This window comes from Drosophila bipectinata, chromosome XR (genome assembly GCF_030179905.1).
Source record: "Drosophila bipectinata strain 14024-0381.07 chromosome XR, DbipHiC1v2, whole genome shotgun sequence".
NCBI lineage: Eukaryota > Metazoa > Arthropoda > Insecta > Diptera > Drosophilidae > Drosophila > Drosophila bipectinata.
The window spans coordinates 24,281,761-24,304,248 of record NC_091735.1 but is presented as its reverse complement, the minus strand read 5'-3'; the positions used below and the strand labels follow the sequence as shown (position 1 = coordinate 24,304,248).

The window sequence follows — 22,488 nt, the reverse complement described above, 5'->3', positions numbered from 1 at the left end:
AGAACGAATTAATTAAGTTTTCTCCCATCACTTTAGCAATTTGTTAAAAATGTCAAAAGTTTTTCATTGCCTGAAAAGTTTGGTATTTTGCTTAATTGCTGTTAAAAAAGTATTTTTTTTTTATTTCAGCTTCTTCAATTTGTTTCTATCATTAGGAACTCTTCATTCTTTCTTTCTTTGTTTTTATTTTTTTTTTATTTATGCTGACGAAGAATCTGAATGTTGAGGAATAGTTTCCCCTTCGTGGTCCTTCCTCTTTTTTTTTCTCTTTTTTTTTCTTGTTGCGTAGCGCATTACAAATGACAGCCTCCTGTCACAGACACACACACTCACTTGTTTTGGGAAGATAGCACATCCTAACACAGGCACAGAAACCAGCATAAGGACACGTGTAGGGAGTCGTGCCATACATGGCCATTAGTGTTGTGTTTTTGTTTCTGTTTTTGTTGTTGTGTTGTTATCATGCACAAAAAAGTTGTCGTCTCTGCTTAACTTTACGTTGCCTAACTCCACTTTACTCTAAGAACTGTCAAAAAAAAACACAGAATCCATCTATAATTTCAAAGTTGAAAAGGTTTTCAACATTTCTTCTTCAACATTTTTCTTCATCCCCAAAAGTATGCAAGTTAAAACTCCTTTCACTTCAAAATTACATTTATTAGGCCACCAAAAAGTAGGCAATAATATTTATAAATTTCTTTTTTTGCAAAGTGTATCCAAAAATATTTGGTTGGAGAAAGTTTCAGTTGGTCAGGAAAATGAATTACTAGCTTAGCCCTTAACCCTCAACTCGCACCACATTTTTCACCCACATTCCTTCTGCTAGTTGTTATTTAATTATCATTTTTCATTCTTGTTTCGGGTGTGGAAAATGTTGTCATCGCACATGTTTCGAAAGCTTCAGGATTTCCTTCCAAGCCCAACGGGTCATAGGTGAGTTTCAGGGGGCTTTATATCGTTGTGGGGGCTAAGGGGATTTTTGGAGGCTTCGATTTTAAAAGAGTATGGGTGGCTTTTGTATGTTCGTGTATTTTTGGGAATCTTTTGTGCCCCCGTATGCAAATACAATTATAATTTCATATATCAATTTTGCGACAGAGTATAGAAAAATATTACCAAAAGCTGGAGTTTCACCAAAAGTGTATTTCAAAAGTAAAATAAATCCTTTCTAGGTTTTTCTTCTTTTTTAAACCGTTTCTTAGACTTTGCCTATTTTTTTAAATTTTTTGTCTTCTTTACTTCTGATTTTCCAATTTCCTTTTTAGGCCATTTTTTCATATTTTTTGTTGTATCTCTTTAATCATTTCTTAGCTTTTCATAACATTTTTTCTGTAATATTTATCCAACCCTGATTATTTATTTCTTCATGTTTTTTTCGACTCTGACCTTCAGAATTGGTTCTTTGCGTTTTAAATGAAAAAAAAACCAATCTAATTTTCTCTGAATTACAGACCGCAAATAGATCTTATACGCTTGACTCATTTTGGATTTTATTTTCCTCACGAAAGCCTACATGTCATTATGCAAATTATGGAAAATATTTGGCATAACACAGAAAAATATAAAGGAAACCCGCAGTATAAAACCGCAAACGTAAACAAAAATTTCTAATAAACAGAATCAGAGTCAGACTCAGTCTGAGAAAAAATAAAGAAGTCACTTATAAAAAATTCCACATACGCCCCATTGGCCCACTTGTAGAAAGAGATTCTTAAGCTGTATTTTTCCATTTTCCGACCAAAAATAAAACCACTCAACAGAATATCAAGTGAATAAATTGCAAAACAATAAGAACAAAAAATAAGAATATATATATTATATAACTACAGCTACGTTATATGTGTGTTTAGGGTACGCCCATTTTTGGGGCCACACCTTTCGAGGTATTGTCGAAAGGGTTTTTCCTTCTCAATTTCCCCACCGCATCCCCCCCCCTCAACACAGACTTTCTTCATCTTCGAGACTTTGGCGAACATTTTAATGAGATTTTCGAATTCCAAAGAAATTCAAAACGTTGCTTATTCAACTTTTTCTATGTGTCTCCCACTTGTTATTTTCTCTTCTCCAATGAGAACGTGTGGCACAAAAAAAGACAGCGACGTAGGCTAAGTAAGGGGTTTAACTACGGTCTTGTTAAATTAATATATATATTTTTTTAATTAAAAGAAAAATTAATAATAAAGCTATTTGTCTAAATAAGACCAGGGTTCGAGTACTCTTCAGTTAAAATTATATGTACTTTAGAGCTTATTTCTTCAATAAATTAAATATTAAACCTATTTAGTTTTATAGACTTTAAAGATTTAAATATCTATTTAGAAGCCTAAGGACTCCTTTGAGTAAATAATTTTTTTTTCATTGTTGAATAAAGTAAATAAAGTAGCTACTTATTATTATTATATATACTTGTATTTAACCCCCTTTTTGCTGATGTCCCTGTGTGGATCTGTCTTTGTCTTTGTATTTGCGGCAACAAGCAACAAGCCAAGTTAATTAGCAAAAAGCAGATAACGTCACACAAAAAAGGAGCAACCAACTAAGGCCATCTTAAGGTCTGATTGAGCACCAATGGGGTGTATGGGAATGGGTGATGGGGATGGTGGTATAGGGGCATGGCGGGATGATGAAGAAAGCCAGCCTGTGGGGTGGAAGTAAAAAAGGAAAGGGGTGCCAAGGATAAAGGGATGAAGGCCACCGAAAAGGATGATGATGGTGGCCAGAGCCTAGGCAAGGTGAGGCGGCAAGGTGGCAGAGGATGGGGAGACCTCCACTTAAGTGCGGGTTTTTGATGTCGGCGCAAATTGCAAAGAAAATGATTTATTATCTGCAAAAGGCAATTAAGTAAAATTGCTTGAAAATTATTTGCCAGCCTCCTCCAAACGCACAAAAACCAAACAGAAGCTAAAACCAAAATAAACGCCAATGACAAGTCTCTGTCCATGGCTGGGGATTTGTTTTTTGTTAAGAATTATGTTGAATGAAATGTGTTAAGCAACATTTTTGGTTGGAAATAACTCTCATAAGCCCTTAAAAAGGATATCCTTTTTATATTTTATTTTTAACATTTTATGAGGTATTTTTTATAAAGGCCATTTTACAGGCTTTTCTGCCGTCATTTTTTCCCAACAAAATTCATTTCAGAAAGCTGGAAAGTTTTGATGGTAAAAGTTCTCGTTTTTTTTTTGAACTTTTTATGAAACATTTGCTGAAACATTTTTCATTCAAAATAAAACTACAAAATTTAAAGCCCACAAAAAGGACACTTTAAATTGTCATTTTCGTACAAGTCACCTTTTCCTTTGATTTTGGTTTTCAGGTTTTTTGAGGGGAGGTTTTTTGGGGATTTTGGGGGTTTTGGGCCTCTAATTCCTTAGCTCATCCAACATGATTTATAAGTTGAATAAGCAGAAGGAGCTCAACAGGACGAACAAGAACGAATTAATTACGAATTCAAGCCCGAAAAGGTAATTAATTCACTTCATTTTCTTTTCCCCTCTGAAAAGTTGACTGCAAAACCAAAAACTCGACTCGATTTTGTTGACAGACACAAACAAACACACAACAATTTTCGTTATTTTTTGTTTTTTTTTGGTTAAATAAGCAAACATGTAACATACGTAGACATACAAGAATATTTTAAAATATTCCTTTCAAGATTTAACATCTATAATAACTTATAATTGGCCAGAGATTGGTATTCATGAATAAGTACCGTCCCTGTGTCTTTGGAATTTCAAATAAGTTTATTTCGAAGTAAAATATATAAATAACAATACCTTAATATACCTCAAGAATATTCAAAAAAACAATTTTTAAAAGAGTCGAACCCATGACCTTTAAGCTTTCACATGCACTCCCAAAACATTCAGTATTCCTCATTTATTAAATCACAGATAAATCAGAGATATATTTTCCACCACAATCCCACACACACACACACACACACACACACTCAGACACACACACACATGCAGGATACACACAAGTCTTCAGGATAACCTGGTTTTTTCAAAGGAATTCCTTGCGTCTTATTTACATTTGTCAAGCACTCGACTCACCTTTGACTTTGGTTTGTTTTTTCTCTGCCTATTTATTTGGCGCTTAATCCTCCAACTTTGGGGCTTCCTTCTTTCTCTTATTTATTTATTATTTTGTTTGCTTTGATAGCCTCCGAAAAAAATAAAAATAAAATATCGAAATACACACACTTTCACTTGATTTTTTGATGAATGGGGGTTTTCAAAATTTTTTTTGGCTTTATTTTGGCCAAAACATCTTTTGCTCCTTTCTCTTGGAATATTCAAATTTCTATTTGCTTTCTTAGCACAAAAACCAAAAAAAAAGAGTTGATTTATTCGGACAAAACTTTTGAAAAGTTTCGAAAACGAACCGATTGTGAACCGTTTACCTGCGACTTGGTGTGAACTTGAAAACAGTGACAACAATTGTGAACTGTGTACACCGAGATCCTTGAGGCTGAGGGCTTAAGAACCGAACCGCACGAGAGTCTGTTGACGAATGATTTTGAAATGCCTTTGCGACAGGACAACAAGTTGTTATGTCCTTATCAGAGCTGTTAACAGTTAACAGCGGAGAAAGCTCGCAAGAGAAAGTCATAGCTTGGGCATATTTTGGGTTCTGAACTTGGGTTTAGTCTTTGTAGATGGCGGTACTTTTGAAAAAGTTTCAAAAAATATTTATTAGACTTTAATATAAATTTAAAAAAATAATAGACTGAATAAAAAATTTTAATTTAAATTTATATTATAAATTTTCTTAATCTTATTTAAAGCAAAAATATTACTGAATTAAAAACAATGTATAAACTTTTAGATCACAGTGATTCAAAACAAAGTGAGTTTAAAAGCCACAGTGAAAAAATTTAAATAATAAGTCTCTAATTCTGAATATAAATAATAAATATGTACCAGTATCTAAGCCCCAATATCCCCACTTCCAATAACATAAATAAAACACCTTAATATACTTTTTTTTTACTTTCTTTTATTTTTTTCGTAAGAAAATTTCTCCTTATTCATCGGTCAACTTCCGTCGACTTTTCTAGCTAAAAAAAAAAAAAGAACACACTTTTTTCCAACATCCTTTCATATCATTTCTCACAGAAAAAGAATGACGATCAAAAATCAGAATCAGAATGGGTGAAATGGGAACTCAAAAGTAAAACAACAATAATGGAATCAAATCGATTTGTAATAATAGGACTAATTAAACTTTATAGTACACATGAAAGGGTTCTCTTTTGTCTTACATTTCAATTAATAAATCTCGCTTATCCACTTGATAATTTCATAATTTGCATTATTTCTTCGGTTTCTCCGATTTCTCTCTGCTCTTGTTCTTCATAATTAGTGTTTCGAGTCTTCAACAAACGAAGACTGTTTTTATATCAAAAATTCTATAGATTACTATTTTTTTTTGTGTTTTTTTTTTTTTGTTTTGGAGTATGTGCATTGGATGGTATGTTTTTTTTTCGAAATAAAATTTTCTTCTTATTTTTTTTTTTTTTTAGAGCTCTAAACACAATTGCGGAAATATTTTTTTAAAGACTAACAATCTCGCAATAAACGAAAAAAAAAAAAATTATGAATAGTACTTCTAGGAAATGATCGAACATGATATACAAACTAATTAATTACGAAACTGTATGCTTGCTCTCCTCCCTCCCAGGATGAAAAAAAAATGATTTTTCTGTGTTGGGCTGTTTTTTCATCATCATTGGCTACATTGGCTTCTTCTTCTGCTTCTGCTGCTGCTGTTGCTTTTGCTGTTTGTTGGTGGTGTTGGTATTGTATTGTTGTTAGCTTGCTGGGATGTGCAGTCTTGAGAGGACCTGATAACTGATCCATCTAATCATCGCCAGCCGATCGCTTGACCTTGCGCTGCTTGGGGCTCTGTTGGCTGGCAGCCTTGGGGCTGGCCTGCTTGCCGGGCTTTGGCGAGGTCTTGGGCGTCTTGGATTTGGGTGGAGATTTCTCTGTAAATGGAGATGTAAGTTATAAGTTTTATGTCTCCGATATTAAAGCGGTTTGTTGAGAAATTCGAGAGAAAGGAGCTTCTTTTCTAAAGCTCCTTCATCCCAAAACCCTCAGCCACCTATCGTTTTCCATTCTTACGCAGAGCACGGAGCGTTTCCTGGGGCACCCAGTCATAGTCGATGGTGCTGTCGTTGGCAGTTCCAGTTTCAATGACCTTCTTGGCAGCAGCACGCTTGCGCTTGCCAGAGCTGCCCAGCAGATACTGTTGGCCGATGACCAGGAGCAGGACGACAATACCCGCCAGCAGGACGTACAGGAAGAAGGTCTCGCCATCGAGTCCCTCATCGACCTCGGAAATCAGAACGGTCTCGTTGAAGACGGCCTCGTTGTACTGAATGCCATTGGCATCGCGGTAGGCCAGAGCAATGTTCAGACCGAATGGACGGCCGGCGAACTGGTCCGAGGGCAGGAAAGTGTACGACACAGTCGACTCGAAACCGGGCTTAACCTCACGGTTGTAGGCCACAGCGGAGAAGTTCTGGATGAAGTAGTTGAAGTCCATGGGATAACGGAACGAGGCCTCAACAGTCTCGATCACAAACTCCTCGGCGCCCTTGTTCGTGAAACCGATGAGGAACTCCACAGGTTTGCCGCCGGGCAGATCCAGCTGCTGGCCAGGAGTGTACAATGGCTTCGTGAAGAGTAGATATGTGTCGGCATTGGGTGAGCTGCTGCTACCAGAATCAGTATCCTCGTCCGTCTCCGCATCCTCACCAGTCACAGCGCCCTCTTCGCTGTCCACGTCCACCAGATCATCCTCAACGGGCTCAGCGGCATAAGCTCCAAACTTGTGGGCTGCAAAAAAAAATAATTCGAAAATTATTGTTTGTGATGTTTAGAAAGTTATAGACCTCCTATCGGTATGAAACTTGACATGATGACCTAGTAATGCATTATACAAATATTTGCCAAGTTTCAGATTTGTATCTTGAAAGGTTATCGAGTTACCAACAAGTGCTACGTTGTTAGTTTTGGAAATCTGATATTTTGAATGATTTTCGAGGAGATAATGCAAGGAAATCAAAGATTAAAGATTAAAACCCATTAAAATCTTTAAATTCTTTAAAAAAACTTAAAGACCATCCACACCTCAAGTAAAAGTTGAGGGATCTTCCAGCTATAACCTTGAACTATATACTTTCTAGTACTCTGATTTCAATGAATTTTTTAACACTTATTTGTAGGGCTAAAACCCACTACATTTGATTTAAAAAACTTAAAAATTTGTAAAAACCACCCACTTATAGCCCCTTGAAATCTTCTTAAAAAAAATCACGAGTATGAAAGAGAGGGGAACATATCGATGGTCGTGCCAACTCAACAGTTTTTCCATACAAACTTTGAAAATAACGTAAATTATGAATGAAATTGAACGTTGCACGATATTAATTATGATTTTTAAATGAATTTAAAAAACAAAAATCCACGTAGCAGATGCGGCAAACGTCGGCGTCGGCAGTGCCACGTATGCGTCGCCCCCGCCCCCTCTACGTCGCTCAACGACAGACAGACAGAGAGAGAGGGAGAGCACCAGCGAGACAGTGTTTGTTGTTATCCGGTAATAACTGTTAAAAGTAATTCACTATTTGAAACTTACGCGCTGAGAAAGTGGTAATTACGATGGGCAGAACCATCAGCATCAGGAACATGAGGTGTCTCATCTTGACGGCTATATAGCGCGGAAATCGGAACAATCGGAAGTCTGGGGAATCGGTACACGCACAACCGTCGCGATCGAGTGAAACTAGCAGAGTGACGAATGTCGCCGATGTAGCGGCGAAAACACAGCCGAACGAGTACGAAGTTAGTTACGACTTTCACTGTCAAATGTCTACGTGGTGCCACGTCTAGGGTTGCCAGATGGCACCAATACTGTCACTGTCACTGTCTTTAAATTGCCTATAATCCGAGTTTCCTTAGCCAATAATAAAATGATCAATAAAACAATAACTAAAATATTTGACAGCTTAGGCCTGCATCTTTAGTTTCTTTAATTAGAACAAATGTTTTCCTGAATTTATCTTTTTTTTCGAGCGCGGCAACTTCAACTGTCATAGTAGGGTTTCGAACCAAGGCAACTGTCAATTTATAACTTAATTTATTTATTTTATAAAAAAAAATTATGCTAAAAAAATAAATATTTAAGAGTGTTGTAAAAGTATTTAATAATATATATTTTTAGACCATTAAAGTTTTATTTTGTTTTTGTTGTCGTTGTTATCATTGTTATCAGTTGTCAAAAATATATATCGGTATTTGACATTGGAGCTATTAATTTAGCCGTTTAAAAAATCTTTATAGAATTGTTACATTTTTTAATACTTCATTATTTAAAAACAAAAATCTAAAAACCTATCGATTTCTAGAATTTCAAAATCACTCCCCGTACCGCCAAAGAAAAATACAATCGGGTTTCAAGCGTAGCCACATATTCGAATAAAAATAAAGAAGCCAACAATTAACAACAATTTGTTCTGGTATAAATTTAAATATATATACAGTATAAATATAAATATAGCTTGTTTTCTAGCCGTTTTTTTCTTGTCCCAGTCCCGCCCAAGAAAAATATAATCAAGTCCCAAGCGTAGCCACATTTTCGAATAAAATAATACTAGCCCGATAAAAATGTATATTTTTAAATATCTAATAAAAAATACGGGTATACATTTAAAGATTTCAATACAGCTTAAATTAATATTAGCTTATTAACCAGCTGTTTTTTTTTGTTATCGATAGTTCGATAGTACAGCCCGGCATGCGTGACGCATCGCAGCCAACTTCACGTCGCGGAACCGATAACCGCTCAACTTCCTTTTTGCTTGCGGCTGTCAATTGAAGCGCAACTTGCACGTGAATTCTCCGTACAAAACTACAAAAACATGGACAAACCAGTTGTTTGGGCTCGCGTTATGAAGGTCCTCGGCCGCACCGGCTCCCAGGGACAGTGTACCCAGGTTAAGGTGGAGTTCCTCGGAGAGCAGAACCGCCAGATCATCCGCAACGTCAAGGGACCAGTGCGCGAGGGCGACATTCTCACCCTGTTGGAGTCTGAACGTGAAGCTAGGAGACTTCGCTAGCTGGGGCAACCACCACCTCCATCGCTTGCAGTTTATTAAGAAGGTAATGAATGAACTAACACTCGCCATTCAACTCCGAACTAATTAAAAATTGCATTTTTTTTCGCAGATACCTTTGATGTAGCGTTCGCACGAGGTTGATGAAATGTTTTGGACTACTCTCCCCATCATGCAGTTCTCCTAGCCGTTAATACACTATTGAAAATACACATCTACTTCGCCAGAAATTTCGAAATGTGTTTTAAATAAATCTCAAGCCTTGGAGTGCCCCTTGAAAGTACGAAAAAAAAAACCAATCAAAGCTGTGTTTTGGTTTCATTTGTCGGAATTTTGTTTTTTTTTTTTTTCTGTGATGAGTGAACAGTGATTTGGCAATAGATTTTGCGGGAAGTTTCTTATGGATTTCTGGAATGTTCTTTTCCTAATAGTTATTATGAATTCAAAAATATATATGTATGAAAATACGAATATTGTATCTTGTGTCTTCAGTGCATTTTTGGATACAAGATTCGGAAGTTTTGTGTTGGCAGATTGGACAGATTGGAAAGCTAGTTACTGATTTCCAGGGAAATTCGTGGCCCGGAGACGTCGAAGGAATTTGAAAATCTTGCAGCTTATTTGAAGCATTATCTTCTTGATACATTTGCCAAATTGCCAAAATCATATCTGAAAAGATTACTCAAGAAAGGAAACAAAATCATAAACAATCAGAGGAAGATTGTATCTTCCCTTTTAATTAATATTATTTAAATGCTATTTTACGATTAAGAATTTGTGTCAGTCTGTTCAGTACATCTTACTGGGTTAAATTCATAGGATTTTTAGACAATCTATCCATTTTGATCAAGCCCAGACAAATTTTCATTTCGATGGTCTCGGAAAACTTATAGTCCTCCTTAAAGTCGTCGAGGAAGGGAAGTCCCTTCATAAATTTTGATCGCACCCCGTTGAGGTTGAGCTCCAGGTACTTGGCATGGTTATTCAAAGAACCGAGTATATCATTCACCCAATCGTAGAAATATTTCAATGACATCGGAACCTTTGGATCTTCCTCTCCCAGTTCGGCTAGGAAGCCGTGATACTGCTCCTCGAAGATGGCCTTATGAGTTTCCAATACAGCCAGTTGTTTCAACAACTCCATTCTAGAGGAAGATGGTTAATAAAGTAAACAATGTCCATGGGGGTTTGGTTTGAATTTCCTTACATGGCTCTGTACAGCTTGGTGAATACATCATGGCATGCGGTTAGCAGAGCATAGCATGCTGCTGGATTTTTGCTAAATTGAAAAGAATATATAAGACTTCTTTCATGGGAATATAAAATTAAGAGAGTTTACCATCTAACGGCTTGGACACGCAGGCTCAGGTCTGCAAGCACTTCGGCGTGATGGAAAATGTCGCCCTTTTCAAACGATCTATTGGCCTGATAAAGGCGAAGCTCGTTGCCCATACGGTCGAGGGTCTCCTTGAAGAGGTTCTGATACTGCTCCACACGCTCCTGTGGCAACATTTTTCGAAAATAGGCACTAGATTTTACGCACAATACGCAAATATTTTAAATTCATGTGTGCTTGCCGAATGGTGAAAGACGAGTGGTGTTGGAAAGCGTCTGACAGGGTCAGTGTTGTGGGGATTCGATTGGAAAATAATAAACAACTAAAATAAAGATACAAAGTAAATTTTGTTTCCTTAGCTAAGCTTTCGCATTAAATTTTTGATTGAAACTTGAATTTATTCTTATACATATTATTGCTTCCTGTTTATATTTATTTGATGTTTATATTTGTTTTTCATAACATACTTTTGCACATCTCTAGCTTGTCATCGTACGGTCACATTAAACAGCTGTAAGCATGTGTTCGAGCCGGAAAATTATTTAATAACATTTGATGCAACGGTCAACTTTTCCAAATTAATCACAGAAAACAGAAGGAACGATGCGACTGATACCACTGGGCGGACGGATAACGGCGATGCGCCAGCGAATCAGCGAGCGTCTGGTGTTGCCGCAACGATTCAAGGGCACCATCGTGGAGAAGTGGGTGACCTACTGGAAGAGCCTGGTGCGCGACTACACGGAGGTGGCAGTCGGCGTTGTACGCGAATCCTACGCCAAACCCAAGAAGGCCCTTGTCTATGGAACCGGCCTGTATGTGCTGTACCAGGCCGCGGCGAAAAATCCCGGTGAAGAAGCGTTCATGACGTTGTTGCGTCGAGAAACCAACAGAATGATCACTGTGGCGCCAGGACAACAGAACCCCGTCTCGGCCGAATACCTGCTGCTCCTGGAGCGGGCCATCAATCAAAATAAATTGCGGCTAATGTCGCTGGGCTTCTGTACGCTAATGTGGGTGGATCTCTACGACGAGGACGACTGCACATATCCGGCCATCTGCGAATATACCAAAGTGGGCCTGTTGAACTTCCACGAGCGGGTGATCGATGTGGGCTTCTGGAATCAGTACTGGAGGCTCAGGTGGAAGATGCGCAACTACGACGTCAACTACCTGTGATGTGGACCACATTCGGTGGACGTTGGATGTTTGTATATGATTGGAATCCAAGGCAGATCCAAGGTCATGCCACTTTAATTTACCTTAATACCAAGTTGTTCACTGTTAATGCTAATTAATTCAAAACAATATGTATGTACGTTTTTAGTCTGAGAAGAGAATATAGTTTTTACCTCTATTGATGCCAAAGATTTGGGTACATTTTCAATGTTAAAGTTTTATATTAAGATTGGAAGATGGGAAGAAGATATCCCGGTCCTGAAACTTTGCTATAAATAAGATCTTTTACTAAAATTTCTTTTAAAGTTGAAGATTTCGATTCGTATATTTATTTTATTTTAATTTTTTTTAGTTTTGTATTGTATATTGTAGCTCTGCCTATAACTTGTTAAAATTTTAATACATTTCAACATTTCTATTCACATTTAAAAATTTTTCAATTCCCGCCCAACTCCTAAGTAGTGTTTAAAACTTCCTGTATTGGAAAACTTTCAAAGTTTCCGCTGCTTCTTCTGTTCTTCCTCACTCTTTTTTTTCTTCGTTTCCACGATCCTTCGCTTTTTTTCTCAGTTTTCAAGTTATTACGCGTTTTTGCATCAGTTTAGGTTATTTTTAGAAAATCTTGGATTATTAAAGGATCTTTTACCACATTTCTTAAAAAGGGAAATAAATTAGTGCCTTGGATATGAAAATTTAAGAAGGAATAGTGCTACTTGCAAGGCCTCAATGGCCGAAGCGCAAAGAACCGTTACGTATGGTACGTATAATTATTACATAATATTCCCAATAATAATTATAGTTAATAATTTTATTTAAAAAAAAAAAGTAACTTCTAATATCACACAATGGCAACTTTATTCCAGAGGCACAAAATATTTACAATAATGTCCAGAAAATATCCAATATCGAAGGATTAGTGCCTCATAATCGGCTAAGAAGCTGTAGCTGGTTCTTGGACTTCTTCATCTTCCTGGACTTCTTCGAAAACTGGAACCACCGGCTCTAGAACTTCCGTTATGATCTTCTTTGGTCTAAACTGCGTCTCGAGCAGCTCCTGGCACTCCTGCAGCTTGGCCAGATTGTTAATCTTGCCCTGGAAGCTGCCCTCCTTGCCGTTGCCCTTTCCCTCCAGCAGTTCCATGAACTCGGGACCTAGTTTCTCCACCAGCTCAGGATCACCGCGTAAAACCAAATGTCCTTTGGCATTACTGCCGGCCGACACGGCCTCGGAAACGGTGAGGAAGTAGAAGATACCCTCGGGAGCCAGGCGAAGGAAGGTATTGATGAAGTCCACTTCGATGCCGTCACGACGATGGATGGAAAAGTGTTTGGGACGCTCCTTCTTGGGCAAGTCCTCCAGGCGCTCAGCCTCAGCGGCGGCAAAGTCCTTTAGCAGTAGTTGGAAAATCTTTCGATTCACCTTGCCATTTTGTTGGAGTTTCTGCACCAGTTCCAGATGCTGGTTAGGTCCGCCTCTGAAGAAAGTACCAAAGATTAACCAAATCTTCTTTAACTACAGAAAAATACCCACTTGAGAGCCTGGGTGAGCTGCAGTTCCCGCTGGAAAACCTCGCCCAGCTTGCGCAGGACCCTCTCACCCACCACAAAGTGCACCAGGATGTTCGACTTAACCTTCTCGGCGTACAACAGCTTGATGCACTGCAGCTGGGAGAGATTGGTGACGTGAGTGCCGCAGCACATGTTGCTCTCGATGCCCTCGATTCTCACAACGCGGGCCAGACCCTCGTGGTCCTTGGGCAGGCCCCTGGGAGCCCGGGCGTCCTGGAACTCTTGAGCTACCTCGGGATCCACAAGGATCACGCTCACATTGCGTCCCTCGCGGATGAGGTCATTGGCCTGGGTCTCAATCAGGTCCAACGATTCGCGACTTATCAGGTGCTGAGTACTCAGTTGAATGTAGGAAACACTGGAGCCCAACGACCAGGATGTGGTGTCGTATTTGAACTCGCGGTCGAAAAGAGCGGTTATCAGGTGCTGGCCGGAATGTTGCTGCATGTGATCCAGCCGGCGTGGAAAGTCCAGGACCTGCGATACCTCTGCTCCGATCTCGAATGTCTTTGGCGCCTCCACAAAGTGCACCGCCGTGGAGCCCTTCCGGATCACATTCCTCACCGGACAATCATCAAAGGTACCGTAATCACATGGCTGACCCCCGCCCTCGGGGAACAATATGGTGTCCTCACAGGTTACATTGTATCCTTTGAGATTCTTGGTTTCTCCTTTGCCATTTGTCCAATCCAAAGTCGCAAATTCGCTGCTTACTATTTTTGTTTTGAACTGATTTTTGAAAGGAATAGGTTAAATTATGTAATAGGATGATATAGAGGACTTGCCTGCTTGAGGAAGCTGTCCTCCTGGCACTTGAACACCATCCTTTCAGTCAAACCACGTCGCTCCTAGCCTTCAATTAAAAATAATAAACATTTATGAGTGCCTCCAATCAAAAAAGTTCATCTAGTGGCGGGTGTTCATTCTAGAGATGCGCGACAATACTCACGATGTATCGGATTCTTGAGGCAAGTCACTGTGATTACTCGCTAGTTTCCAATAACAGTTTATAAATAAGGAATTATTTTGGATTTATATTCTTATACTCTGGCTTATTTAAAATTATTCAAAATATTATACAGTTAACATATTGAGGTTGTCTTATTTTATAAAATTCAGGAAAGTTTTAAGTTTATATTTTGAAAATCAATTTATTACTTTGAAGCTCTTTACAACACTTTCTCGCCAAAAACATTCATAAATATTTTAATTAAATATGTTTATTTTATAAAACTATATAGTTTTAATTAATTTTCCATTTTGAAAATCACTTTTAAACTTTGGAGCTTTTTACAACACTACCTCGCCAAAAATATTTCTATAATTCCATCTCGCTCATATTGATGCTGCGTCTGCGCTCTTTTTCGCACACTCTCATTTTCTGTAAGCTCTCTTTCGTTTCATTTCTCCCGCCATTCTCAGATGTGTTCGTAAGGCTCTCCCGTTATCCTGTTATTCAGAGTTCAGAGTTATTCCCAATTGGAACTCGACGCACGGCGGAGAAAACGGCGGGGTCCTTAAAGTAAAACGTTTTTTTTTTTTAATGCTGAGCAACAACCACCTGCCGTAAATCCTGGCTAAATCGTACTCCTTATTTGGATCAGCGTCTTTGTCTTTTGTCCATGTTGTTTACCATTTACCGTTATCCGTTATCAGTTACCGTTATTCGACATTTGTTGTTGTTCTGTGCGCGAGTTCTTTCGGTTATATAAGTGAGAAATTTCGACCAGGATATAGAAACCAAAAAAAAAAAAGAAATCGTAGAAACATCTAACACCTGCCGAGAAAAAAAAATACAAAAAAAAAAAAGTAAAGCTGCGCAAAAAGTCCATAAATTACCTAAATTTCAAGCATGCTTCTGTAACATTTCCATGACAGCAAATCCCTTCCAATACCGTTAGCAAAAAAAATTATATATAATTCGTAACCTTCACTTCCTGAAAATTGCACTTACGACTAATTTGCTAGAAATAGAAAGTAGAATAAATAAATTCCATTACACTGCATTAGTTTGGATGGGTTGAAGGAGGTGAAAGGACTCCCCCCAGGACTCATCGTTGATTGATTTATTGTGTGGGAGCAGTCACGCATATCCCATAGCTGTCATAGAATGTGTGTGCCTGTGTGTGTGTGTGTCTGTCGCCTTATTATTATATTTCTTTTTATTTTTGCATGATTTGATTGATGGTTAAAATGACACAGAAAAAAATTACATATAATTATAATTGGTATATATTTTACTGATCTCTCGTACCAAGAATTTTAATGAATCTTAGTTCTATCATTATATAATATTAATTATTTAAAAAGATGAATCGTAAACCCTAAAAAAAATATATTTGTGTTTTAACATTTTGAGTTTTAACTCCAATTTTCTCCACATATTACCGACTTCTTTCAATGCATTATCCTCATCCTCAATATTTTTTTGTCAGTGTAAGCATGAGTATAATTATTAGTAATACATATGTGTGTGTATTTCACTTAACGAAAGCAGCTAACAGCACTGCGATGGCGTCTTCTACTAATGCACCGTTATCACCTGCAATTAAGCACTAACAAAAGCACAACAACAATAAAAACTAATAAACAATAAAAACAACAAAAGGAGTAAATTACTAAATAACAAAAAATAATCTGAAAGAATCAGAAAAACTTGATTGGAGAAAGCAGGAAAATGCTTTTTATTTAGCGTCCAAAAAGTATGCAACGAAAAATGGTCAACGGGATTTTAGTTACCTGAACGCAACAGTAGGTGGCGAGCCTGAAGAACTAAGCCGAGTGCGATAGAGTTGGCGATAGAAGCTTAGAGCGAAAGCGAAAGCGAACGGAAACGGAAACGGAAGTGATAGAGCACTTTTAGCCTTCCACACACAGACACATCCTTACACACACCCTACACACACAACACCCACCACGGCACTTACTTACACCTAGAATACTAAAAAATAATAATATAAATATATAATTAAAAAAAAAAAAAATAATAATCATGGCCAACACAGCTCAGTTATTGCGACGCCAAAGTTCACGGGATATAGTCCTTAAAAGCCAAAAGAGTATCGATCAATTGGAATTAAGGGTAAGCCTTTGAGATTAAAGTTAGTATACAGATATATCCTTAATCCCGACTCGATCTCTGCAGGAATTACGTGGACGTCTAGTACCCAAGGAGCATGGAGTTAGCCACCATCATCACACATCGTTGCACCACCATCAGCCACTGTATGGGGCCACCAACCAGGGCTTCATGTCCGATGCCTTCGACGAGTCCTCGGAACTCGAACAGGATCCGCCGCCTTTCGGCTCCGAGGCGAGTACTTCGAAGGCCAAGGCCGAACTGGTGGCCAATGCTTCGGCGGATCAGCAGCAGGACATTGTCGAGGGCGAGAAGGAGGGCGAAGAGCGCGAAAGTTGGGACAGCAAGATCATGTTTTTGTTGGCAACGATCGGGTAGGTTTCATTGAGTAATATCTTCCATTACAAGACTCATTTTTATTGCAACTCCCTTCTAGGTATGCTGTTGGCCTTGGCAATGTCTGGCGTTTTCCGTATTTGGCCCAAAAGAATGGCGGTGGTGCCTTTCTCGTTCCTTACTTCATAATGCTGTGCATCCAGGGTATACCCATTTTCTATCTGGAACTCGCCATCGGCCAGAGGCTGCGAAAAGGTGCCATCGGTGTATGGAGTCAAGTATCGCCCTATCTTGGTGGAATCGGTATCTCATCGGCAGTGGTTAGCTATATAGTGGCCCTGTACTACAATACGATCATTGCCTGGTGTCTGATCTACTTGCTGCATAGCTTCGAATCGCCACTACCCTGGGCGGATTGTCCCACACGATTGTACAAGAACTATACCTATGATCATGAACCGGAGTGTGTGGCCTCGTCGCCCACCCAGTTCTATTGGTATCGCACCACATTGCAGTGCTCGGAGAGTGTCGACATGCCGGAGAACTTTAACTATCACATGGCCATTGCGTTGATTGTCTCGTGGTTTCTGGTCTACATCTGTATGGTTCAGGGCATTACATCGTCCGGAAAAATAGTCTACATGACTGCCATCTTTCCCTATGTGGTTCTCATCATCTTTTTCTTCAGAGGCATTACCTTGAAAGGAGCGTCCGATGGAGTGGCTCATCTGTTCACCCCGCGTTGGGAGACCCTCTTGGATCCAGTGGTGTGGCTGGAAGCTGGTACACAAATCTTCTTCTCGTTGGGACTGGCCTTTGGCGGCCTGATTGCCTTTAGTTCATATAATCCGGCCAATAATAACTGCTACCGGGATGCTATTCTAGTTTCCCTAACAAATTGTGGAACTTCGATGTTCGCCGGTGTTGTGGTATTTTCCGTGATTGGATTCAAAGCCACGGCCACTTTTGATCGATGTACTGACGAAAGGAATAGTCTAATGGCTCAGAATAAGACCCAAAACTTGCCAGTTTGTGATTTGCAAACGGAGTTGGCTAATGTGAGTGAAAATAATCTCTATTAAGGACCTAAAAATTTTTCTTTTTTCAATTTTTCTATTCCATAGTTGTCTAGGGACTTAAAACCTTAAAGCCGATATCTAATTTATGGTTTTTGCCTTTTTGCAGAGCGCCTCGGGCACTGGCCTAGCTTTTATTATCTTCACGGAGGCCATAAATCAGTTTCCCGGCGCCCAGCTCTGGGCTGTTCTATTTTTCCTGATGCTCTTTACTCTGGGCATCGATTCGCAATTCGGAACACTGGAGGGTGTGGTTACATCGCTGGTGGACATGAAGCTATTCCCCAACCTGCCCAAGGAATACATTGTGGGAGTAAGTATTGTGGGCTTTATAGCCTTGAAAAGAAAAAAGTCCTCCTCTCTATAAATTATACAGCCTTCATGAGAAGTTACAGGTCCTTGTGTTTAATTTTCATTTAAACTTTTTTTTTTAAAGCTTTTGTCTTCAAATTACTTTCCTATCTTCGTTTTATTTGAAATTTAAGAAATTTTCTATTATTTTCTGCGGTTTAAATTGGAATAATAACACCAATATATTAATAATTAGGAAAAAATATTAAATAAAATTATTTAATATAATAGCGCCCTCCTCCTCGCTTCTCATAGGGCGCACTTAACCAAACAAGAATAATACATTAAAAATAACAAAATAATAATAATAATTTTTAAAATATTATTTGAAAGAATGGGCTCTCCTCCTCGATTCTCATAAGTTCCAGTTAAGAAGTCTAAAAAATATTGTCTGAGCACTATCAATTAAAATACCTCGATTAAACCTTTTTTTATTTTAATTAAATATTTTATTAATTTCATATTTTCCATTTTCGCCAACAGGCTCTCTGCTTCTCCTGCTGCCTGATTTCGATGTGCTTCGCCAACGGTGCTGGCAGCTATATCTTCCAATTGATGGACAGCTTCGCTGGCAATTTCCCACTACTGATCATCGCCCTGTTCGAGTGCCTCTCGATAAGCTATATTTATGGAGTGCGCCGTTTCTCGGATGACATCGAAATGATGACCGGTTCACGGCCAAGCTTCTACTGGATGTTTTGCTGGAAGTATCTGTCGCCGTGCGCCATGGTCACCATATTGCTGGCCAGCTTTTATCAGCTCTTAACCGAGGGCAGTAGTTATCCGGCCTGGATTGGTGCCAAAGGAGCTACCGAGTCCATGGAGTGGCCGCATTGGTGCATCGTCATTGCCTTCTTTCTGATACTCTCCTCGATTCTATGGATACCGATTGTGGCGGTGTTGCGGTAAAGGAAATATATATAATATTAAATATTTTTAATCGGCAATCTATTGCTATTTTTAGACTCTGCGGCATCAAGGTGGTCGAGGACTCGGATCCCGCCTGGTTCCCCGAAGCCGAGCTCAAGGAAGTCCATGGCATTGTCCCGCACGAACCTACCGAACTGGAGCGCAGCATTTTCTGCTTTAATATGGATGGAACGGAGGGCATGTGCTGCCCCAAATACGGACTACCCGAAAAATCCCTGGAGGAGGAGGAGTAATGAACCCAAGTCGGTAAACAATTTAATTATAATTCTTATTTTTTTTTTTGGCCACAAACACAACGACGACAATAAAATGAATATTTTGTGGGCAACAAGAAATCCGATTCGATTGAAAAAGAAAACTACAAAATCTTTATGTAAATATGGACAATAACTAAGCACTCACCGATGTTAGGCGGCGTCGAATTAACACTTCTCCTATATGGTCCCAAAGACTGTTAACAAAAAATATTAAAAAACCACAAAAAAACAATAAGGAAAATAGCAATATTAAAGAAATTGAAAAAAAAAATAGTGAAAACTCGACGCTGGATGCGCGGTTTCATTCAAGCATAAAAAAAAGCAAAAACCATAACGAAAAAAAAAAATATCTTTAGAAATATTTCCGCATAACTTCATTAGCATGTAGCCAAAATCATAATTATATGATTGTTAATTTTCTTTGCATTTCCCCAATTCGGTTTCCATCAAAAAGGGCAGCCCAAAGAGAGAGAGTATTATATATATTTTACTTGTATATGGGGAACCATTTTAGGGGCCCAACACATATCCGATTTCGCGACTAAGCCATATTTGATTTCTTTAGCCTCAAAAAATGCAAAGAGAAATTGTAAACAACTTGCTGACTATATACGATATAACTATACAAAAAAAAAGGAATGAAAAAATATATAGATATATATACATATACATAACATTATGGAAAGCTATATTCTAGACTTAATTGTCCGGCACACAAAACCAAGTATGAAAATTATGATTTAAATAATTTATTTTGTTGTGCGCTGGCAATATACATATATTTGATTTTGGACTCGATTATATTTAAGCCAAATGAGGACTATGAGTTAAACCATATCATGCGAGCATAGGGCACCACCTATTAAGAGATTATATGAAGAATATTATATACTATATACGACCTACCACAGTTCACCTAAAAAACAAAACAAAAAAAAAACTTCTCTGTTGTGATCAGCGCTCGGCTTTCTGTGTTTATTGTTGTTATATAACGAAGGATGTAATGTTACTAGTACAAGCCACTCATATCACATCCGCAACCTATGCTTACAAATATTACAAACTTTAAAGTTTCAATGTTAAAAATAAAAATGAGAAATGAGAAGAGTATGAGAAATATTGGATAAATGCGTTATGTTTTGCTCTAATCGAAAGTTAAATTTAAAAAAAAAACAAAGTTGTTGATAAATGATCGCCATATAGCAGCTCCTCCACTCCACACATTGTACTTATGATCTACAGAATTAGTTAGAGCCAAACTGGGGTGATAGAAGCATTATACATATATATCTATCTATAGATATATGTATTTACACTTTCAGCAAACGCAACCGTTCAACTAGACAAAGCCCAAAAGGAAACTTAGGTGGAAATCTATATATATATATACATAACTGAAGAAGTCACATTTTTTATCACAGATCTGATATCATTGCAATTGCAAAACTATTATTATACATTATAAAAGAATATATATATGTATATTTATACTTGTGTATGTTGAAATGCAGTTAGCTATTGATTTCAATGTATTATAAATTCAGACTTTATTTATCGTATACTTATACATATACATCGATATATATATACATACATATATACATCTATTTAGAACGAAAGAAAACAGAAAGAAACATATTATATATACATGTATTAAGTGTTATTGATGTTGACAATAAAAAAAAACCCATACGAAACAAGTTTTAAACTAAAACGAAACAAATGAGATATAGACAACCTTCTAATCCCCACAAAAAATTAAAAAATCAAAAAAAAAAACAACCACAACCCACAGTTTGCTAAATTCCATAAATTGGGTATAATAAAAAAAAAACACACACAGAATTAAAAAAACGCATAAATATATTTACGATGAAGCAATAATTATAACTTCTGATTCTGATTGTGTCTGCAGCTCGATGAGATATATATGTATATTCCGATTATAATGATTATTTTTGCTTGCTAATGTCTCAAATGTCTCATGTGTGTACTTGATGTAAAATTCATTCATTCGTACTGATGTTGATGATGATGATGATGATGATGATACCGGTATAAAAATTAATCATAATTTACTAATGTTTAAATCGCAACTGATAAATAATAAAGAAATTCAAAACTAAAATGACAATAAAAGATATAAACATCAAATTTTGTATCTCATGTTTTTCTTTGGGTGTCAATTTTGTTTTCTCTTAATTTTATTTGTTATTTAATGGTTGTTAATTTTAAGTTTTTTTACAATCCGTTTTAATTGTCCAATAATTAGTCTTTAGTATTCTGTTTACAGTTTAGTGGAATTGTGGAAAATTCTGCCACTAATTTAAATACTTCCTAAATGATTTTTGCACCCAAAGTTCAGTGAAGCTTGGACTGTTTTTTGTCAGTAAGTACTAGTAACTGTTTTTTAAAAAAACACTGAACAAAATATTAGTTACTGGATAATATTTTATATTATTTAAGATTAGACAGGCCATAAATTGATAGGTTTTAAAAAAGGGTTCTACTCTATTTTTAGGACTTTTAGGACTCTATTAGGACTACCAAATTTTAATAGTTTTTTTGTAAGTATTATTTGTATTAATTTTTGAATAATTTTCTTGATTATATTTATTTCAGTGCATAGTGCAACGGTAATCAGCATTTGGCAACGCCTTAAGCGGCCCTTGCAATGGCTACTGCTTTGGGTTGCGATTGCGACTCCAGCAGAGCGCAACAGGCGGAAACAAACTGGCCAAGTGACCAGCAAGTAGTACCCCGATCCCCCTCCCCCCACACTTTTTTTAGAGGGGGGTTTTGGGATAAAGTGCGGCTTACCTGGCAATCGTCGTCATCGTTGTTGGACGTCTCGCTGCATCAAATTAGCGGTAAATTACAAGCTGCAATGCCTGTTGCACGTTGCATGTTGATCTGCTGCTGGTATATGTGTTGCTACTATTACTTTCTGCATACTCCAAGTGCAGTTTTACATTCCGTTGATTGCACACACAAATTTCAAGAGTTTCTGTTTCTTTCTTTCATTATTTTTCATCTTTTCTTATAATTTTTTTTTTGCATAAACAGTTGCCATAATTAAAAGCACAAATCCATCAAAACAATTGCTCATCCAGCGAAGAGGAAAGTTTTCATATACGAGTATGGTATATACTCGTTCATTTGTATTTATTTTCTTTTATTGGAAAATTTTAATATCAAAATTTAGTTTTTACATCTTTAAATCTCCAGCAAAAGCTTCATAGAAC

The 22,488-nt window shown here is 37.6% G+C and overlaps 6 protein-coding genes across 8 annotated transcripts; 3 read left to right on the top strand and 3 right to left on the bottom strand.

The window, feature by feature from the left end:
• Positions 1 to 5,193: 5,193 nt before the first annotated feature.
• On the bottom strand, positions 5,194 to 7,834 carry l(1)G0320 (signal sequence receptor subunit 1 l(1)G0320). The gene is made up of 3 exons (XM_017239345.3): positions 7,654 to 7,834; positions 6,135 to 6,851; positions 5,194 to 5,995 (listed from the first exon to the last, which is right to left on the bottom strand). The coding sequence occupies exons 1-3, from the start codon at positions 7,715 to 7,717 to the stop codon at positions 5,868 to 5,870; spliced, it is 909 nt and encodes a 302-aa protein (XP_017094834.1). The 5' UTR covers positions 7,718 to 7,834; the 3' UTR covers positions 5,194 to 5,867.
• Positions 7,835 to 8,860: 1,026 nt separating this feature from the next.
• On the top strand, positions 8,861 to 9,360 carry RpS28b (Ribosomal protein S28b). Its single transcript, XM_017239323.3, has 2 exons — positions 8,861 to 9,176; positions 9,243 to 9,360. Exon 1 carries the CDS (start codon positions 8,936 to 8,938, stop codon positions 9,131 to 9,133), a length of 198 nt encoding a protein of 65 aa, XP_017094812.1. The 5' UTR covers positions 8,861 to 8,935; the 3' UTR covers positions 9,134 to 9,176; positions 9,243 to 9,360.
• A 475-nt stretch (positions 9,361 to 9,835) lies between these two features.
• On the bottom strand, positions 9,836 to 10,793 carry LOC108123912 (uncharacterized). The gene is made up of 3 exons (XM_017239321.3): positions 10,470 to 10,793; positions 10,338 to 10,409; positions 9,836 to 10,275 (listed from the first exon to the last, which is right to left on the bottom strand). The coding sequence occupies exons 1-3, from the start codon at positions 10,640 to 10,642 to the stop codon at positions 9,930 to 9,932; spliced, it is 591 nt and encodes a 196-aa protein (XP_017094810.2). The 5' UTR covers positions 10,643 to 10,793; the 3' UTR covers positions 9,836 to 9,929.
• Positions 10,794 to 10,844: 51 nt separating this feature from the next.
• LOC108123913 (mitochondrial import inner membrane translocase subunit Tim29) lies at positions 10,845 to 11,836 on the top strand. The gene is made up of 2 exons (XM_017239322.3): positions 10,845 to 10,979; positions 11,055 to 11,836. The coding sequence occupies exon 2, from the start codon at positions 11,070 to 11,072 to the stop codon at positions 11,643 to 11,645; it is 576 nt and encodes a 191-aa protein (XP_017094811.2). The 5' UTR covers positions 10,845 to 10,979; positions 11,055 to 11,069; the 3' UTR covers positions 11,646 to 11,836.
• A 639-nt stretch (positions 11,837 to 12,475) lies between these two features.
• LOC122321884 (alanyl-tRNA editing protein Aarsd1-A) lies at positions 12,476 to 14,144 on the bottom strand. The gene is made up of 3 exons (XM_043212911.2): positions 14,000 to 14,144; positions 13,177 to 13,943; positions 12,476 to 13,120 (listed from the first exon to the last, which is right to left on the bottom strand). The coding sequence occupies exons 1-3, from the start codon at positions 14,036 to 14,038 to the stop codon at positions 12,577 to 12,579; spliced, it is 1,350 nt and encodes a 449-aa protein (XP_043068846.1). The 5' UTR covers positions 14,039 to 14,144; the 3' UTR covers positions 12,476 to 12,576.
• A 1,970-nt stretch (positions 14,145 to 16,114) lies between these two features.
• Positions 16,115 to 21,662, top strand: LOC108123827 (sodium-dependent neutral amino acid transporter B(0)AT3). 3 transcript variants are annotated; one of them, XM_043212910.2, is made up of 7 exons: positions 16,115 to 16,296; positions 16,360 to 16,667; positions 16,730 to 17,687; positions 17,815 to 18,018; positions 18,540 to 18,961; positions 19,021 to 19,228; positions 21,523 to 21,662. In XM_043212910.2, exons 1-6 carry the CDS (start codon positions 16,207 to 16,209, stop codon positions 19,217 to 19,219), a joined length of 2,181 nt encoding a protein of 726 aa, XP_043068845.1. In that variant the 5' UTR covers positions 16,115 to 16,206; the 3' UTR covers positions 19,220 to 19,228; positions 21,523 to 21,662. The 3 variants fall into 3 exon arrangements, with proteins under 3 accessions (XP_043068845.1, XP_043068844.1, XP_070139176.1); XM_043212909.2 differs by lacking the exon at positions 21,523 to 21,662 and having other exon boundaries at positions 19,021 to 19,994; XM_070283075.1 differs by lacking the exons at positions 19,021 to 19,228; positions 21,523 to 21,662 and having other exon boundaries at positions 17,817 to 18,018; positions 18,540 to 18,854.
• Positions 21,663 to 22,488: the final 826 nt, after the last annotated feature.

What these genes read in the sequence shown, in the direction of transcription:
- RpS28b (XM_017239323.3), top strand. Translation starts at nt 8,936, where the DNA reads ATGGACAAACCAGTTGTTTGGGCTCGCGTTATGAAGGTCCTCGGCCGC.
- LOC108123912 (XM_017239321.3), bottom strand. Translation starts at nt 10,642, where the DNA reads ATGTTGCCACAGGAGCGTGTGGAGCAGTATCAGAACCTCTTCAAGGAG. An exon ending in CGTGTCCAAGCCGTTAGATG is followed by an intron (nt 10,410 to 10,469) that starts GTAAACTCTCTT and finishes TTTTCAATTTAG; the next exon opens with CAAAAATCCAGCAGCATGCT. An exon ending in ACCAAGCTGTACAGAGCCAT is followed by an intron (nt 10,276 to 10,337) that starts GTAAGGAAATTC and finishes ATCTTCCTCTAG; the next exon opens with AATGGAGTTGTTGAAACAAC.
- LOC108123913 (XM_017239322.3), top strand. Translation starts at nt 11,070, where the DNA reads ATGCGACTGATACCACTGGGCGGACGGATAACGGCGATGCGCCAGCGA.
- LOC122321884 (XM_043212911.2), bottom strand. Translation starts at nt 14,038, where the DNA reads ATGGTGTTCAAGTGCCAGGAGGACAGCTTCCTCAAGCAG. An exon ending in AGGACAGCTTCCTCAAGCAG is followed by an intron (nt 13,944 to 13,999) that starts GCAAGTCCTCTA and finishes TTCAAAAATCAG; the next exon opens with TTCAAAACAAAAATAGTAAG. An exon ending in CAGCTCACCCAGGCTCTCAA is followed by an intron (nt 13,121 to 13,176) that starts GTGGGTATTTTT and finishes TACTTTCTTCAG; the next exon opens with AGGCGGACCTAACCAGCATC.
- LOC108123827 (XM_043212910.2), top strand. Translation starts at nt 16,207, where the DNA reads ATGGCCAACACAGCTCAGTTATTGCGACGCCAAAGTTCACGGGATATA. An exon ending in TGCAAACGGAGTTGGCTAAT is followed by an intron (nt 17,688 to 17,814) that starts GTGAGTGAAAAT and finishes GCCTTTTTGCAG; the next exon opens with AGCGCCTCGGGCACTGGCCT. An exon ending in CCGATTGTGGCGGTGTTGCG is followed by an intron (nt 18,962 to 19,020) that starts GTAAAGGAAATA and finishes TGCTATTTTTAG; the next exon opens with ACTCTGCGGCATCAAGGTGG.